The sequence below is a fragment of the Neolamprologus multifasciatus genome, chromosome 15, assembly GCF_963576455.1.
Source record: "Neolamprologus multifasciatus chromosome 15, fNeoMul1.2, whole genome shotgun sequence".
In the NCBI taxonomy this organism is placed as follows: Eukaryota; Metazoa; Chordata; class Actinopteri; order Cichliformes; family Cichlidae; genus Neolamprologus; species Neolamprologus multifasciatus.
This window is the reverse complement of record NC_140453.1, coordinates 20,680,507-20,700,621: the sequence shown is the minus strand read 5'-3', so window position 1 is coordinate 20,700,621 and position 20,115 is coordinate 20,680,507. Positions and strand designations below refer to the sequence as shown.

General features: G+C 40.8%; 1 protein-coding gene across 1 annotated transcript in view; it reads right to left on the bottom strand.

The window, feature by feature from the left end:
* The window catches only part of afdna (afadin, adherens junction formation factor a), a 123,126-nt gene that overhangs the window by 20,704 nt on the left and 82,307 nt on the right, over nt 1–20,115 (bottom strand). Inside the window, 6 exon segments of the mRNA XM_085131801.1 lie at nt 252–452; nt 648–739; nt 1,760–1,960; nt 3,230–3,348; nt 5,592–5,665; nt 5,754–5,819. Of these exon segments, the coding sequence (XP_084987927.1) occupies nt 252–452; nt 648–739; nt 1,760–1,960; nt 3,230–3,348; nt 5,592–5,665; nt 5,754–5,819 (753 nt within the window).

Genomic DNA, 20,115 nt, shown 5'->3' with positions numbered 1-20,115 from the left:
GGAACAAACGATGCTCAAAACTGGGAGGACGAAGATGAGAGGAGCTCACAGCCAGAAAAGGATGGAGAAGGAGATGATGATTGGCTTGTCAACACCATCAAGCTGATGTCTTCAAACATTTCTGTGTCACCAAAATGTGATTTGGAAAAACACATTGATGAAAAATAAAACTTTCCTAATCTTTTTGGTTCTCAGAGAGCGTTGTAACGCCCAGAAAAACAGTATCTGAAAAGTATCTCAAGCTTCTGTACCTGCATGCTGTTGTTGTGGATGTTATCGCCCATGGGGAGGCGATCTCTGTCCTCCATACCCTGCCAGTGTGGTGGGGGCCCCTGCTGCCCTGGTCCCACCACCCGATCCTGGCTCTTGGAGGCTGGGATGGTGAAGTACTCCCTGGGATATGTCTGAGTTGGGATGGGGTAGGCTTCTGGGCGGGGAGGGGAGGGCTCATCCTGAGGAACAAAAAACAAGCGTGTGGAAAAAAACGAAATACTTTGAGATGGTTTTCCAGGAATAAACAAGACTAAGCCATAAACCTGATAAATGATTTCTCATCTCTGCTCAACATACCGAGAGTGCTCAAATGTTGTGTCACTCTGCTGTTACATTTCCCATAAGGGTAAGGATTCAGTCTGATGGTTACTTACGTCTGCACACAGGTTCCCGGTGGAGACAGAGGTGATCTTGGTGCCAGGTCCTCCGGGGTACACTGATTTGTTTGCAGGACTCTGGCTCTGATCTGAAGCAGAGGCAGGAAAAAACGTTGCTTTAGTGCAGTAACAAAAACAAAAAGTCTCAGCAATACACAATTACTGAGGAACAGAAGAATGAAAATGGTTGCTGAAAATATTTTCTTTTCTTCTGAATATAAATATTTTTCCAGCAGCAGGAAAACTAGCTGCCACTGTGTTTCTAAATCAGGGTGGAGTAGCTACAGAATAACATGAGGGTGGTTTTATTTTTTTTCCTATTTCCTTTACTGCCCACACCAAACGTTGTTGACCAGAGATGGCTCAATGGATCAATGGTTTTATTTATTTTTTTGCATTATAAGTGAACTATGAATGATTTTATGCTCTCCTCTTAATTGATTGAGCCATTTGGTTTCTGTTTCATATTTTAATTTATGGTACTGACCTTTTGCCCTTTAGACTACTTTGTTACAGAAATTTTACATGCTATAAAAGGAAATTCCCAGCTTGTAGCATAAATTACATATACTTTGTTGGGATGTGAAATACCATGAAAGGAAGATTTCAAACATAGTAAAGAACAATAATTCTTTTTAATATCCTTCATCTGTTTAAACTGTATTAAAGCTTAAAGTTATGTATTGTGGCTGCTTTGAGTGACAGGTGGGTGCCGACACTGTGCACTTGGCTTTACCTGCAACAATTCAAGCTAAGTTTTAAATGTGCTATATAAATAAAACTGACTTTATTAGGTATCCATGTACACATGGAAAGTTTGCTATCATTGATAATTGAGCAGCCCAAGCTCTTAACCAAATATGACCATATCCGATTCCAAAACAGACAACACTGTGACAGCAAACATGGCCAACTAAAGGCTTTAAAACAATGCGCGACATCACAGTGGGTACATCCTTCTTAAATATACAGTCTGTAAACCAAATAAGTAGGAAGGGTTTCATTATTTTGTGCAGAACTAAAGTTAAAGTTCACCTTATATTTGTGGCGGAACAACAGGAATTAATAAAACGACACTATAATAAATAATTAATAAGCAGCTTTCTTACTGGCTACGTTGGGGCTGGAGCGGTGGTCGGCTCGGTTCTTCAGGAGCCGGTCTTCTCCGCTCATCTTCTTTGGATCGGGGTAAGAGTCCCAGCCGGGCTGCGGGCTCTCTGGAGAGCCGTTCTGCACCGAGCTGTTGTAGAGCTCGAAGCCTTCACTCTTTGGTCGCATTTTCCCGTTCTTCTCACGGCCTCGGTCTGACGCTGGAGGTGAAAGAAGAAACAGGAGCAGAGGAAAACAGTTAAAAAAAAAGAAAAGTGAATCTTTGTGTTGCTGCAGTTTGTCAGCCTTTGTTCTAGTCGAGCTTGTGTTTGGGCCCAACTGATTTCACCTCTTTGGAGTCGTTTGTTGTCTCAGACCATCTTAAACACACTCAAAGTGCTGATCTCCTGCTGGGGCATCTGTAATTGTGACTGAAGCTAATTTAAAGGCATTTAAGTGTGTTTTAAACATAGGTTCATATAAAATCCATACAGCACAGCTACCAATTTGTTTCTTCTTCTGGCTTCACGCCATCGTTCTGTGAGAATCTACACTCCTGCTCAGCTTGTCCAGTTTCCTGTAACTAAAGACCGTCCTTCGACGTCTGCTTGTTAAACGTCTCTGTCAGCGGTGCAAGAGTCTGCGGTTGAGGGAATTTGGGAGAAACACGCCTTTATCGTCATCGTGGACCACAGACTGGCCCGGCCAGAACGCTTCCTTAATGAACCTGGGGTCACCGCTCAAGCAGACAAAGACCAGCGCAGAGCCAGACAACCCTGTAAACTCTGCCATGCATGTGTGTCTGCACACACACACACAGCTGGCTCTGGCCACAAGCTCTCATTATATCCTCCAGTCTGCTAGCAGGATTTTTACTGTGCTGCAGAGAAGACAACAAGGACACACTGTCTGGACAAGCCTGCTTCTTTTCCATCATCCACAACACCAAATTACTGGCACACCCTTCAGTGGGACTAACAATAGTTCATTCATTACCACTTTTAAATACTTTAGAGAGCTGTGTTTGTGGCTGTTTTTAAATGCCTCTGAGGGTTGTTGATTGAGTTAATGAATTGTAACAGAGGTAGAAAAATGGCTTCATTATTTTTAAAACTCCTAATGATTTTATTGCTGTTCATTTGTGTCTTACTACCAATCCTTTAAAAAAAGAGAAGAAAACAACCTTTGTATCTATTAGACACAAATATTACATTTATACCAAAATTAGAGAAAAATCAGCATGCGTGTGGAAAGGTTGAACCCAAGACAAGTTTTTACATCTATCTGTATAAATAATGGCTGAAATAGTTGAAGACAACCAACCAGAATTCAAAATGAATTCTCAGTTGATTTAATATTTGATTAATAAGCCATCAAAGTTATCAATAAGTCACAAAGATTTCCACAAATCATCAGCGCTTCCAAAATTACATCCAGAACCTTACACCAGAACTTTTAGTCATGAATAAAATCCTGCTTCTTGCGCTCACCTCTTGCCATCATTGGGCTCGGCTGGTTGAGGAGGGTGGCCAGTCCGTGGTAAATGGCTCCCTGCTTGGCGACTTCCAGAGTGACGACTGAGCCCGTCCTCGTCATCAGCTCTGCCGCCCTGAACAAGAGGGGGGAGCACACATTAGAGAGGGACACACTGAGCCAAGTTTCTTTGAAGCCCCTCCACAGCCCCACTCTGTGGGACAAACTTAGCCCAGTGTGGAGTCGCAGTTGTGGCTGTCTAAGGGTTTTATAATTAAAAAAAAGGGTAGAAAAACAACACTACACCATTTTCGGCAAACAGGAATTTATAATCTGCATCTGTGGCGATCCATACCACAATCAGATGAATTAAGATGTATACATACATTTAAATTTATATTTCATAGACAATTTAAATTTAAATTTCATAGACAAACTTCAACTGTGTGACCTGTGATTATGTTTAATTTGGCTTATTTAGTGGCAGTTTATCAGGTGGTCACATGCTTAGGAGCGGCAACCTTGATTACAGGTACCTGTTCACGTGGGAAGCGCAGCTGTAGTTTTGGTTCATGATCACCTTTTATGCTGATCGCTGTTTGTTTTTTGGATTACTTTAAACACTTCAGGGATTTAAAGCATGTCAGACAAGAAGACCTGACCTGTGTCTCTTTTTAGTTTGTTACTGAAGTTGCTATGGTTTGTCCTTGTATCTACGTGATAAATATAATCTGAATGTATTGTACTAACTTAAGGCATGGTGTTTTTTTAGCTTCAAAAGTAAGAAACATGTCAAAGGCATTTTGGTTAAGTAAGACAAAGCGGTTAAGACATGACACATATAGAAAAGAATGTGATTGTATAAGACTGAGACCACAGAGCGATGAGGTACTAACACGGGATGAGGACATGACTGGAAAAAATAAAAAAAAAATCAAAGTACCTTTTTTGGTAAAAGAACGTGTAGACAGACAAGGTTGTATCTAACACCCAGGTGGAGCTATAGAGGTTTATTCTAAGTTATTCTAAATTATAAAATAAAACCAATTTTCTTTCAGCTTCATCGTCAATATTGTTTCAAATATTATTAAAGTTTGTTAAAAAGGAGCAAATTCTCACAAGGTGTTTCGTGTTTTGCCTGAAAAGTTCCTGAAATGTTGATTGAACTTCACTAAAACACAAATTTCATATCATGTAGACATAATGGTCTTAATAAGCTTATGCACCAGAGCCTCCTGATGCTTGTTGGTCGAGCACATTGTTTGTTTGTTTTTTGTTCAAATAAATACATTTTGAGCGGGAAGTCTGGACAGCTCTGCAGCCCTTAGCACTGCTGTGAGTTAATAATGGGAATAACAACTGCCTTTACTATGAACCAGAGGAGGCAGGGATTATATTTGTCACTACCAGAGACGCGCTTCATTCCAACTTTGGCTCCAATGCTGATGTGTCACTCAGACACGCACGGGATGCCTGCTATTATCTGTTACATGTCCCTGTGTATGGAGCTTTAACCTAATCCTATAAATAGTTGTAGGGCAGAAGCTAACTGTTTGACTGGAAGTGATTCTGGGAATGTAACATCAGCCCCTTGGCGCTGAGGAGAAAACAGGCTCCAAATCCATATTTGGAAACATCATAGCTTTACATACACATCTATGTCTGACAGAAAGGGTAAAAATCCCTTAATCTCTACTTGCTGGGAGTTGAGATTACCACGCTATGATACCCTGACAAAAACTCGAAATCTAGAAAAATTAGTTAATTGCTTTAGCTGCTACCTGCATGCTAAAGCAATTAACTTAATTATCTGTTAATCCAGTTTGACTCTTTTTGTCACAATGCAGGTAACAACACTAAAAAATCAAGCCTGTGCATGTCAAGCAAGAGGAATAACAGGATTAATCTGAATGGGGCGTTAGCCACCGCGTGCTCTGGTGCTGTTTCCAAAACACACACACAGACACACAGACACACACAGCCTTTTTCTGCTCGAGCTGCATGTTCCAGACGTGCTGGAAAATCCGTGTGTTTACAAGGACTAACGGGATGCAACGACCTCAGGATGTCTTAACTGTGAGGTCTCCGAGATGCGGTCTTCTGAAAAGTAAATTATCATGCTGACGTACCGCTGAATGTTTTCTGCTCTTAAAATAACATTAAATGTCAGTTTCATCATCTCGTGACCATAAATGCGTCACTACAGCGCGGTAGGTGGTTAAATATATAAAAAGAAAAACACTATTTACACCCTGCTGCTTCTTTGGGGTGAATCATCATCGGATGTCATAAAATTGTAATTATAATTTGCTCGTGTGTGCTCAGGATTTCCCAAATTATTTCTGTGGATTAAAAAATGTTCCTGTACAAGTTTCTCACCTCTCTTGCGATAGGCCGACTAGACTCCGCCCATCAACACTCAACAACTGGTCACCTGCTGCCAAACGACCATCCTGTGTAAACACAAACAGACGCACACTCACACATAATGATCACATCCTGATTCTTTCTCCTGTTTCCCGTCGTAGTTTTCATACTGACCATATCAGCTGCTCCGCCTTTGACAACAGACTTGATGTAGATGCCCAGCTTCTCCTGACCAGCACCCTGCAGAGAAAAACCAAACACAGTAAGTATAATGTTTAAAAACCTGCGGGTGAAAAAGCGAATGGTTTCCATAAGTGCTTCAGTTTTTATCGAGTAACTCAATTCATTCCTAACACAAAAAGTAGACACATACAATTACCACAATTATTTACTCTAAGTAGGGAAGCACTTTGAATGCTCAAACTGAGTAGAAAGGCCGTACCGGTCCATTTATAATTTTCATTTCATCCGGTAATGGTTATAAGTTACGACTGGATTGGGTGATCCTAAACTCATTTGAGCTGCTACAGGCTCAGGCTGGGAGACGCAACCTGCGGCTCTTTAGTCCTTATAGTGCGGCTCCGCGTGGTTTGGGAAGTATTTAGCTAAAGTGTATTTTATTTATGTTAGTTCTTTTTTTAACTTGTAGTTCTAAATTGGAAGATTATTGTGATATTGAAATATAAAAATAAAATAATATTTTATTATTTTTTCATCGCTCAAAATAAGCGTCACACTCCCAGAAGCCGGTGTACCCGCCGAAACGCCGTGCATTTATCGAGACTTTCAACCCCAGATAGGCCAATTATGGATCTTTGGATCCACATTATGTCAGCAGCTGTTCTCCACCGTGAACTATGTTAAAAACAAACACCGCTCCCGCCTCACAGATGACAGCTTACAGTCCTGCGTAAAGATGAAGTGACTTCGTACAGCCCTGATTTGCAGACGCTGTGCGCAGAGGTTCAGGAGCAGAAGTCCCATTGTAAACACGGCAGACCTGACGCTGTTTGCATGAATATGCTTTTCACACACTGTTGCTGTACGCATACAGCCGGCTGTAGCTTTTCAGCTCACAGACCGACACATACCAACACAACAGCATAGATAGCACAGACGTTAAGGCGGCGAGGCGTGATTGCGTGTGCCGCTCAGGTGCGTCCGCCTCCCCTGCAGCGGCGCTGCAGACCACGCCCCGCCACACACATTAACCAGGCAAAATACATATTTAGGCAGAATTTTGCAAATATCTATTTTTCACCTTTTAGCAGCATAGTGCTTTTTTTCCAATTATTTTTTAAAAGTCAGGTCAAGTCACCAAAAGCCCAAAGGCGATATAAGGGTGGCTCACAACAGTTTTTGTTTGCTACATGAATCATTTTAGTTCAGCTGGGTGTCTTTCCTTTTGTTATATTTCTTTAAGAGTTCAAAATGTGTTAATTACATAAATAAAATTTTATTTTCTCTGTAGCACTTCGTGGATTTCATAAGCAACACAACTTAGTTGTTCACACAAAGCATAAAGGTAAAAAACAACATATACAGTGTTATCTGCATTTTAGATGTCAAAAAGTATTTGCGGCTGTTTTCTTTTGCGTGGAAACCGGGTCCAAATGGCTCTTTGGGTGTTAAAGGTTGCTGACCCCTGCCTTAAGGTGACTTTTGTTGTAAACTGGAGCTACATAAAGTAAATAAAACTGAAGAAGAAGACAGTTTCATTCTCATGACGAATTCTAGACGATCAGATGCTCCCTTGATGTTGTAGCATGAGGGATAAGAATGCAAACATCTCAAGTGGTTAAAACATTTGCACAGAGCTGTACTTAATCTCATAAGTGTGTCTCCGTCCTGCCTTTTTTCAACCTGCCCATCTTAGCCAAGAAAGTCAGGGAATTAAAGCATCCATCTCAAGAAGGAACTGTTATACAGTCCAATCCTAATGTGTTGAGACATAAACGGTGACTGAAGGTCTGGACCTGGTAGGAGTCCAGGATCAGCAGGTTTTTAAACACACGTTTAGATCTGATGCTGAACAGAACCAGGCTGGATTGCAAAGCTGTCATTTCCTGAACAATAGCAAGTTCACTCACATGTCAAACTGAAACTCTTCAAGACATTTACCGCAGTCAAACACACTCAAAGGCTTTGCTGTACGCCTGTAATATTTACAGCAAAAACAATCACATCTCTCCACAGGATTCAGCACAGATTTAGTTTGTGTCAAAACATTTTCTTTAAGTCAAATCTTTTCTTTACAAAGCATAGCAACAAAGATTTTTTTTTCCAAAACGAAAGAAGGGGGAGGACAAACACGTGCTAGTGTCAGTGTCAATGTGTTCACAAAGCCCAGAGCTTCTGTCGATGTGTTCTGACTGTATGTGTAGTTTTCCTGTGAAGTGGAGAGCGCTGGCTTACTATCAAACGTATCGCTATCACACGCTTTCTTTACCATCAAAGCATGTTTATCCTTGGAGTTTGTGCAACTGTTGAACCAGAAACCATAAAAATATCTCAGCAATCTTTCTTTGTAGAGATCGTGCTGTGCAAAGTATGAAACTATTTTCCACCGTCAGCACTTCAGGATTTTCTTAAGTGAGGATAAATTAAGAAATGTTCTCTTTTTCTTCTAAGAAGCAAAGAAAACATATCCTACAATCTTGCTGATAAAAGACTGGAGACAAGTCTTCATACTTTCAAGCCGGTTTAAGAAAATAAAGCTTAAAGGCGACCCAAAACATCACAAGAAAGGTTCAAACGCACAACCTCCACATTAAGAATCACAGCATGACTATAAAGTCACTCATAAAACTGAAGTGGATTAAAAAGACTTCTAATTGCTGCCATTTGTCAGACCTGGCAACGTGGCACAGTGTGTCTGTGTGAAGCCATGTCTTATGAAAAAAAACCAAAACAAAACAGGGGTTGCACTCAGGTTAACAGCTCTCACTGCTTGCAGGTCACTTTTATGAACTGATTCATCAGCTGTGGTTAAGAAGACAAAGACTGCAGAACAAACCACAAACACCTGAAGGAATGGAGGAATGGAGGAATGGAGACATTTCAACACTAAAGTTTACCCTAAAATCAAAGGTTAATGTTTTTTCCCTTTGGCCTGTAGTGCTATTCACACATTTAGGGCTGCACATCACCAGCCCATCTTGGCCTTTGATGAATTAGCACTCAGGTTTCTTGCAGGCTATGGTGACATTATCCTCTTTTCTTACTTTACCATTGCCTCAATGATTACCATAAGTAGCTCATATTTCCTCGAAATTTAGCAGGTCAACCACAGTGCTTGTTACTGAGAAGTTTGTTGACTATAAATGATTTCCTGCAGAAGGAAACAACTTCTGAGTATGTGGAGAAATAAAAAAAGAAATGTAGCTGCTTTTAAGTAACAAAGGCCTTTGTCTTGCCCCGGCTTCTAAATGAGAGAAATGTATGCCAGAGCTTTCACATATTTTGCCCAAATGTGTGTGGACTGTGGATGAAAGCCTGTTATTGAAGTCTAGAGCTTATGCATCACAATTACTAGTATATTTTAAAAGTGCATAATTTTCTCTATTTTTACTCCAATGAGTAGCTCATTTAAATATGCACTTAACATTGAGTGAACAGATCTGTGTTCTTGTTTCTCCAGCACAGACCGTGTGTGTGTGTGTGTGTGTGTGTGTGTGTGTGTGTGTGTGTGTGTGTGTGTGTGTGTGTGTGTGTGTGTGTATAAAATAATGAGGCTGCATTCATGCAGGCACGAATTTCCTGTGACTGACATTAAGATGAGAGGAGAACAGTGAATCATTCTGACTGTCTCATGTCTGTTATACATTACAGGCGACATTAAAAGAGTGTCTGTTTCAGACGGAGCCAGCCCCTCATGCACTGATCCAGAATGAGGCCCAGAGACATTTTCGGGAATTCCCTAGATCCCTAGAGAATATCATGGGATTTTTTTTTTTAAGGAAAGATAAGAGGATCCTACAGCGGGGCTCAGAAGGGCTGCATCGGCTTCAGCTCGTGTCTGATGACTCCAGCTGACTACAGCAGCACGTACAGGACACAGCACACAGACTGAGGAAGTAGTTAAGGTACAGCAGCTGAGATGTGTTACTGTGGAAGTCGATGTGTAAAGGTCAGAGATCAACTGACGAGTTGCAATGAGTGGAGGTGCAGACATTCACAAGAATGGAAGAGGCAGAAACAGTATTCACTGCAAATGTTATATTTACACTTTTATTGATGTTTATTTATAAAGCACTTTTAAAAGCAGAGCAGTTATGGACCTGGGTCGCTCCACTTGGAACTGTTTGCAATGCCCACCTGCTGCCATACTTAATCGGTCTGGTCCCAGAAAACAACCAGTTGGCAACCAGTTAGGTTGAGTCTCCCATTGCAAAGAGAGGTACTTTATTATTATTATTATTGTTGGCACTTATCTGCAAACCTGTGCGAAGGGGGATTACAGAGGGATTACACTCCAACTCAGACCCTGTTTGTTTGGAGACAGGTGTCCTGTGCCTTGTGACTGAATGTTGCAGCCCAGGGTTGAGTGCACAACACCCGCAAGCTCTAAGTAACCTCTTGGTCACCACAACTACCTACAATCAGTCTCAAAATGTAAAAGACTTCAATGAGGATGCCATCATTTTTACTGTAGTGTGACAAACACTAAGTACTGTCTGTTAGGAAGGCTACTTCCTATGTCATTTTTGTTTTAGTAGGTGGGCCAGTAAGCACTGGATTTCATTTTTTCAAAAATATTATTCTTAATGACAACAGCACACGTTAGCTAAGACTCTTCCATTAGCAATCACCTTTTGTTTTACTTATTTGGTGCTTGGCTTGAGCAGCAGCCTCCTGCTCCACGCTTCTGGTTCCCTTTTACATGACTACTATTAAATAAACGACTCAGTCCAAACCTCTTTCCTTGTGGTTGGTTAACTTTTTGCCTCTGAACCTAGTGAGCTGGGATGTAACAGTTTTATCGTGCTGTGAAGGCCTCAGACTGGAGAGGCAGGTAAAAGGTGCATACTTTGCATTTTTGGGTGGAAACCAACTCGAGTGAGTCAATAGAAACACAAACAGCAGCTAATTAACTGAGATGTTTTTCCCTTTTATGCTTCAGTGTGCTGGAAGACCTGGGAGGAGCTTAAGTGCTGAAACCTGAAACCTCATCTCTAACCGTTTCAGCCTGGCCTCTAGTGTAGCTATTGAGCGCTAGACATCAGATAATATGACACATTAGAAAAGAAATTGCACCGCAGCAAAAAAATATAAAAGAGATTGATGTTATCCAGGTGGATTCTTTTGTATAAATAAATGAGCACTAGCTGATAAGCTTAAATCCTAATAAGAAGCTAAAAGGCAAACAAAACTCTGTTAAACGTACCGATTACAAATACGAGTCACGGTCTCTCTGTTGTGTAAACAGAAAAGACGAGCAGGCCAACTGCAAATTCACAAGCAGGTTGAAACATGCACGAGAAGATGCAAACAGCAGGTTTGTTGCAACAATTAAGCTATAAATTGTTAATTTTGAGGTGTGTTGCTTGTCACAAGCATTGGCAACAAATCAACACAAATTTAGATGTATAAGAATAACTGAAATATCTGAAGACTCTTTATTTATTTAGTCCTATAACGAACCCTCACACACCAAATAAACGCACCTTTAAGACATCACACCTCTATTAGAGTGAAACAACCCGAATAGTCTGCTCTTTTAAATATACTTCCAAATTCAACCTTTATGGAAAATCCAGCCTTTAATATTCAGCCAACTCCAAATCCTGTTGCTATGCATCACACTTCTCAGTGTAACCTACAATGAATCAATGTAATCCTGTCAGGTGCTCTTGTCTTACAAGTTCTAGCCACACAACAAACATGAGCTTGAACATCAGTGCCCCGAGGGTGGCCTTGCTGGCTCAACACTCAAAATCTCTCTGAACTCACACCTGTTAAAGAAGAAAAGCCCGTCCTCGACTCGTACAAAGAACACCAAGTATCAAAAGGAAAAGCTCTCATCTGCCCACAATTTCATTCTTCCTGGGTGTCTAACGTGAGCTGATAACCCACTAAAAACAAAGCGTTGCCTGTTATAGAGGTAGGACTGCTGTGATATATAACAATTTCTACAGCTCATAAATGAGGTGTATTGCGCATCTGGTAAATGCAATGTAATCAAATTTCCTCCTTTAATTATTTCTGCAATGAAGGTAACGTCTTTACCCAAAAATAAGGTTTTAAAAGGCTTTTGCTTCTTTCTTTGAAGTTATTCTTCTACCACCAACTTTCCTGCTGCCGAGTCCTCCAATAGATTTCTAGTCTACTCTTTAGGCACCATATTTCTCACTTATGTCTCTGGTAATAATCACTCCTCTTGAAGAGAGGAAAATAAATACGACTCAAAGTGATGTGACATTTTTCTCCTCAGCCATTCTGTGGCTGACTCACACTGAGAAACACACGAGTCACGTATGTCTGATACACATCTGACACAAAATGCTGCTAATGCAGGCTGGCGGCATACCAAAATTACAGCTTACAGTTTGAAAGCATGTCAACCTTTCCGCAGCTTGACTGAGGTTATAAACCACTTATCCACGAGAGGAATTTATGCTCAGCTCACCCTCGCAGGTATGCTTTATCATTTTTAGGTGATTAAGTCTCTTCTCTTGCCTTCCCTGGGCAAGTACAGACTGTTCACTTGTTTGTTCCCAATTCTCTGATTTAAATTTTGTTGCGCCTGTCAGTACAGAAACATTTCTAAACCTTTGCAATTGTTAAATAAATACAAAAATGCTGACTTCAACAGGTTTATAGTAGGTGAACCCACAAGCCAAGATGATGGATGATCTCTTACCCCTGTATTAAACAGAGACAGTGATGGAAGATGGGAAAGTAGTGAAATAGAAGGTCAAATGTGCAGGTCAGAGCACCCTGGTAACTCAAAAACTGTTCAAGGATTTTGTTCTGTCCATCTCAGATTATCCTACGTATATCTACGACGTCCAGGATCTCAAATAATGGTGAGACGCAAACCTTTCAGCTCCAGAAAAGTACTTTGTTGCTGCCGGAAGTAGAGTGGTGCAGTTTGGTGTGGAATGGACAAAATCAGACGAAGACTGCAAATTGTATTAACTAGTGCCTGTACCTAGAATTGTAAACTGCAAAACTTAGAAATTTAAAAAAAAAAGAAAAAAGAAAAGAACAAGTCCGCAAGGAACACAAAGCCAGCCACAGCCAACACCAAATGATATTATAGTACTTTGAAGTAATTTAATGTCCTCTAATAACTTCAGAAAACCCTCAGTTTAGCAGACATGACAACCAGCGATTAAGAAGGAAGATGGATGGATGAACTAAACATGACTGATTCATTGACAGACGGATGGATGGACGAATGGACTGATCAGCTGACAGAAAGATGGGTGGATTGACTGACTGATTCACTGACAGATATATGGATGGAGGGATCAGCTAGCAGACGGGTGGATGGACGAACGGACTGGCTGACAGACGGATGGATGGAAAGATAAATGGATGAATTGGCTGACGGATAGAAAGATGATCGGATTGATTGACTGACTGATTGACTGACAGGAGGATGCATGGATGGCTCGGCTGTTAGACTGATGGATGGAAAGACCGATAAATGGATGCAGCTGAAGGATGGATGAACTATTTTCCAGTGATTTTGCAGAAGGATAAAAAATTTGGAGTTTGGGGCCTGAATACATCACGTGGTAAATGCAGAAGCTGTAGTAACCAAACTAAAGATTTACCAAAAAAATATTTTTATTTTATTTATGTATTTATTTTTTGTTTTTAATCCAACAGACCACGTACGGCACTAGAAATAAATGCAATTCAAATTTTTAAAAAAGCAAAATGCTGAAATAAGACCAAAACTACAAAAATGTAAACAAAATAAGTAAAAGACAAACAATGAAAAAGCCCTAGCCTTTTACAAGCATGTCTCAGTTTTTCCCCCCACACAGATGTGCCAAAATGTGACTACATAGATTTTATAATGAGCGCCAAGGTGAACAAACGCTCTCCTTCCACACCTCGTAAACACCTCCTGCCCAACAGGAAAGCGAATGCATGTGTGTGTGTGTGTGCGGTACATCCTTTCATTGTTCCAGCCCTTAGAGGGGGGACGCTCTCATGCTATTGTTACACTTCCAATACGCTTCTATCAGCTAACAAACAAACACACACAACTAAAGCTTCAAACACTGCAGAAACAGACTCAATCCTCCTCCTTTTCAGTTTATAGCTCATTTCTCAAAGCCGCATAACTCTGGTTTGAGTGCCAAACTTTTAACTGTTTAAACCTCTATTCCCTGTCTGTCTGCAAGTGCACACAAAAGGCAAAACATTTGAAAGAAAAAACAAATTATAAATTCGTTTCCTAGTAATGTAGGGATAACAATGTATCATCGGCATGAGCTTAAATCTTAGTTTTTAATTTAGTCTCACACGTCTCCAGAATATATATTTCAACTTTCCATCCAAAATACAAACATTTTTTTGAATCACACCTCTGGTTTTGAGCCCCAATGTTAACTGTGTGAGTGTCTGAGATTTTAGACCGAAGTGTAACAGCTGCAGGTGCCGTGACGGCCAGAAGTTGCCAATGAGAGCACAGTAGCTCACCTGCTGCCAAAACAGACTTGAATGAGACACTTTCTGGCTTTTAACTTTTCAGATTTCTTGTAAAATTGTAATAATAGAGTTCATCAGAGAACATCATGGTTCCAAAAGTCAGCGGTGCAGGGCAGCTGCTTGGTAAATGGTCCAAGTGTGTTAGCTGTTTTGATGGTAGTTAAGGGCCTGCATTGACAAAATAATTCAGTCATTCAGTTATCTGAAAACAGGAATTTTTAAATCAACTTTGACTGAACCACAAAACCCCTGATGAGGATTATGAACAAATTCTATAACCTCCACTATTTAATCATTTTAATATACACATTTAATTATTGAAAATTGAGACATTTCCTCATAAGCGTTAACCAAGCTCAACTTTAACAGTTGATGGGATGTATCAACCAAAGCAGTATAAATGACCAGAATTTTTGACTGGAGATTGGAAAAGCTCTCCTGTATCAAACACTGTCCTGTCTCTGGGAATCCTCAATTACGACACAACACAAACATTATCTGGTGTTTTTAAATCTGTACAGAGAGGATGTTCTGCTCCTTTCTTTCGCTGATAAAGGAGTAAACACACCAACGGACAACAAGAGGAGGGCGAAGAGGAGGAGGGGAGCGAGTGTTTCCTCAACTGCAGCTGGGAGCTGCCCGGAGGGAAGACAAACACAATACAATAAAACACACGTGTGTGGGTTTGACTGATGTAGTATTTTTAAGGATGCTAATCTGCTCTCCACACATTTGTTCCACAGAGACAAAGGGCTCCAACAAAATGACCAACATGTAAAGGTTGAGAGTTCAAATAGAGCAATCACTGATTCGACATACAGATTTTATGAGCTAATATTCCCATTTTACACCAGAATTCTTATCTAACATTTAAACTGAGCTGAACTGTCAGACCCCCTCCCCTCCCCACCACACAAAAAAGAAATTCTTCAAGTCTAATAAAATATTTAAAATTTATGGAGATTTCTGCAAAATCTGATTAAGGAGTCTTCTTTTAGAATCTACATTTTAAATCAGGCCACAAATTTAAATCTGGCTGAAGAGCACTTTACCCTTTTCTTTTTCCCTTCTATTAAAAACAAAACACACCAGGGGTTTTTGTGTAACCAGTGACAGAATGGCACTGACAGCAAACGGTCAAGAGTGATGGACCAGCAGGCCATTGCACTCGATAAATCCAGGAATATTCAACCAGCTGCTTCACAAGCATGTGCTTCTAAATAAACACTAAATACTCATGGACTAGTCATGTCCATCTAAAAGATTGTTACCAGCACAAAAGGAAAAAGGAAACTTCCTCCCTCACGTACATTATGATGGTATTTAATTTACTGAAGTACACCTATTTTTTTTTTGTATATCAAACAGTGAGATTTGAGCCAGGAAAAACCCCAATAAGGTCAGCATTTTAGCAGAGCGAGTCTATCGTACATGAAACGCAACACAGTCTTAATCGGGTTTACATGGATGCAAACTTACAGACCGCCTTTCAAACCTTGTTTTTTTTTTTTTACATTTATAATAACATCAAAGAGAGCAGACAGAAACAGTCTCTTTGCCTTTAAAAGACACAAATGACATAAAAAGAGCAGTTACCTGGTCTTTCCTGCCCACCACAGAAAACCACATGTTGCAGCTGCTTGTTATCCAGACCAGTTCACACTGGGGACATCCACAGCGGAGGACACACACACCCGCACCAACTGCACACACCTGTTTTTTCCTTTTCTTTCCTTCTTTCTTTTTTTTTTTTTTTTTTTTTTTTAAATCCCAGAGAACGATTCAACCTGCTAACATGAACCGACAAGTCTAAAACCTCCCAGCAATTACACAGACTGAGCGTAATCCATTGAGCCGAACTTTTAAAATCACTGTTTACGGACAGAAATGCGGGATAAAAACGTTCCTGTATGTAAAGCAAAGACGTGCAGGAATCTTTCCGCTCTTCATTCTTAAAGGTTTGACCGGGAAAAAGAATAAATCTTAATATAGAAAAAGTGTTATAATAAAATTTTTAAAAGTTGCCCAACAGTCCAGTGTGTGTTGCAGTAAATTCCTCAAATGTTCCCAAGAGCTCCCAAATTCCTCCACGGCGTCCTAATTGCAGAGTGTTTGTTAAGAAACAGCAAATTCAGACAGCGGTCCAGAGGTGAAGTGTCGGCTGGGACGCCAGCTGGTCGGACTGAGGTGGAGCGCTGCTTCAGCTCCACCAGGCAAATACCACACACAGACACACACACACACACTCAGAGTTATATAATAGGACAGAGCTCAGCCCAGTTTACCGAGAATTTAGGCATCTGTTTGACAAAATTCACTCTACCTGCCTTTCCCATCCCACATACACACTTCTCTGCCACTCTCTCAAACATCCACACAGCTCTGAAAATAAACAGAGCAAGGAGGTTTCCTGAGCACATCCTTCCTTCTCACTCTTCCCATCCACACACACACGCAGAGTCAGACTGCACACACACAGGAAAGCTCTCGCCTTAAGCAGGAAACTTGCTCCAATCAAAAGAAAGAAAGAAAATCATTACGTTTTGTACAGAGAGCAAACCGTAGTAGTGTTATCTACTCATATCTTCTTGCATGGATGTATACTAGTTTGATACTGCTGTTCTGTACAAGATAAGCTACAGTACACCGAGGAACCCAGTTAGGGGGAAATCTTGGTGATGGAACGGCCTTAATGTAGAATTATGTAACTGTCTGGCCTGAAAGTGAAGGGTTGCCCCTGAAGGAAACTTGTTAGTCAAACTGGACACCCAACTGTGTCTCACTTCTCTTTGCCATTTCAAATTATAATCAAAGCCATGTCGGACACTGTTGGGGGCTCTGAGGTACATGTTGTGCACCGGTTCATGTTTGGCTTGCAGCTCAAAAACAGTCAAAAAACTTTTTAAATTCTAGAAAGAGAGCCAGTGAGTTGATTTCTTACTAACATTAGGAAAGATACAGGGTAGCGAAGCCTTTTCTTGTTGCTATGAAACACTCAAGATGAGTCGCCTGATGATGGCTGTGACATGTAAAATTAGAGGGAACCAGTGGAGACAAGACTGGACTGGAAGATGATGTCAGTTGAATATACTCCACGTTTCACATTACAACCTCCCTGTGATGTGCAGTGAGCTTATATAAAGTATTTTGGAAGCAGACTTAACATTTTAATTGTTTTCTACTTCAAGTTGTGCAACTGTGTTTTTCCTGGACTTGAATGAAATGTTTTGTGTTTAGAAGTGTTTTTGTTTAAATTTTCAGTTCATCTGAAGTAGCTCGGTGTCACAGTCATTACATTTTACTAAACAACAGCCTCTGCGGCTGCAGTTCCTCCAGTGTTAATGTAAATGTGTCATGTTAAAATACTACGCCTCAGAGCTGAAATTAACATGTTTACAACCATCAAATAATGAATTGTGACAAATTGTGACAGTCTGTCCAATTTTGTGGCCCACTGTGTGGATCAACAGTCCAAAAAAAGTTTAGCATTTTCTGTTAATTGGCACTAACAAGCAAGAATCTACACAATCAGTAGCAACAAGGTGACAGTGGCCAAAATGAGTAACTCAAAACTTGGAGGCAAAGCAACATGTTTATTACATCCATACTGAGCAGGTATCCAAGCCACATTCATTTTCTCTACCAAAATGGACCTCCGCATTTTCTTGGACGGCGTTCCAGGTACAGTTAGGTCCATAATTTGTTAGACATCAACATATACAGTGGGGCAAAAAAGTATTTAGTCAGCCACCGATTGTGCAAGTTCCCCCACTTAAAATGATGACAGAGGTCAGTAATTTGCACCAGAGGTACACTTCAACTGTGAGAGACAGAATGTGAAAAAAAAATCCATGAATTCACATGGTAGGATTTGTAAAGAATTTATTCGTAAATCAGGGTGGAAAATAAGTATTTGGTCACCTCAAACAAGGAAAATCCCTGGCTCTCACAGACCTGTAACGTCTTCTGTAAGAAGCTTTTCTGTCCCCCACTCGTTACCTGTATGAATGGCACCTGTTTGACCTCATCATCTGTATAAAAGACACCTGTCCACAGCCTCAACCAGTCAGACTCCAAACTCCGCCATGGCCAAGACCAAAGAGCTTTCGAAGGACACCAGGAAAAGAATTGTAGACCTGCACCAGACTGGGAAGAGTGAATCTACAATAGGCAAGCAGCTTGGTGTGAAAAAATCAACTGTGGGAGCAATCATCAGAAAATGGAAGACATACAAGACCACTGATAATCTCCCTCGATCTGGGGCTCCACGCAAGATCTCATCCCGTGGGGTCAAAATGATCATGAGAACGGTGAGCAAAGATCCCAGAACCACACGGGGGGACCTGGTGAATGACCTGCAGAGAGCTGGGACCAAAGTAACAAAGGTCACCATCAGTAACACACTACAACGGCAGGGAATCAAATCCCGCAGTGCCAGACGTGTTCTGCTGCTGAAGCCAGTGCATGTCCAGGCCCGTCTGAAGTTTGCCAGAGAGCACATGGATGATACAGCAGAGGATTGGGAGAATGTCATGTGGTCAGATGAAACCAAAGTAGAACTTTTTGGTATAAACTCAACTCGTCGTGTTTGGAGGAAGAAGAATACTGAGTTGCATCCCAAGAACACCATACCTACTGTGAAGCATGGGGGTGGAAACATCATGCTATGGGGCTGTTTTTCTGCTAAGGGGACAGGACGACTGATCCGTGTTAAGGACAGAATGAATGGGGCCAAGTATCGTGAGATTTTAATCGTGAGAGATTATTAAAACCTCCTTCCATCAGTGAGAACTTTGAAGATGAAACGAGGCTGGGTCTTCCAACATGACAATGATCCAAAACACACCGCCCGGGCAACAAAGGAGTGGCTCCGTAAGAAGCATTTGAAAGTCCTGGAGTGGCCTAGCCAGTCTCCAGACCTCAACCCCATAGAAAGTCTGTGGCGGGAGTTGAAAGTCCGTGTTGCTCGGCGACAGCCCCAAAACATCACTGCTCTTGAGAAGATCTGCATGGAGGAATGGGCCAAAATACCAGCTACTGTGTGTGCAAACCTGGTAAAGACCTATAGTAAACATTTGACCTCTGTTATTGCCAACAAAGGTTATGTTACAAAGTATTGAGTTGTATTTTTGTTATTGACCAAATACTTATTTTCCACCCTGATTTACGAATAAATTCTTTACAAATCCTACCATGTGAATTCATGGATTTTTTTTTTTTCACATTCTGTCTCTCACAGTTGAAGTGTACCTCTGGTGCAAATTACTGACCTCTGTCATCATTTTAAGTGGGGGAACTTGCACAATCGGTGGCTGACTAAATACTTTTTTGCCCCACTGTATTTTGTAGTTTTTTCCTCTTTGCAAAACTAGAAATCAAAACAATCAATATGTGATAAAAAAAAATAAATATAAGGATAGTTTTTAAACAGTTGGATGAAAACCCTTTGTCTCAGTGACTGAAGTCTAGAGCCCATGAACATCACCAAAAGCTGTGTTTCGCCTCTTGATATCTTCTGCCAGTGAAACAGACGTACTGTTGGGTTAAAATCAGGTACCTGCCTTTGCTTAAGAAAACTGGCTTGTGTTGGTTCAACAGTGTGCTTTGGGCCATTATTATTTTGAATTGTGAAGCTCAATCTGATCATTTTGGGAAAGTAGTCCTATACACTTCAATTCATCTTGCTGCTTCTATCAGTAGTTACGTTTTCAATAAACATCAGTGACCCTGTAGTTTTTCAGGTCTTTTGGTGTTGCTGAGCTGGTCGCTGCAATCCTCCTTCAAACAATAAACCAGTTTGCTGATTGTTTGGACACTCCTGATGTTTTTGCCAACTCTCTGAAAGCTTTATTTTGGTTTAAGTCTT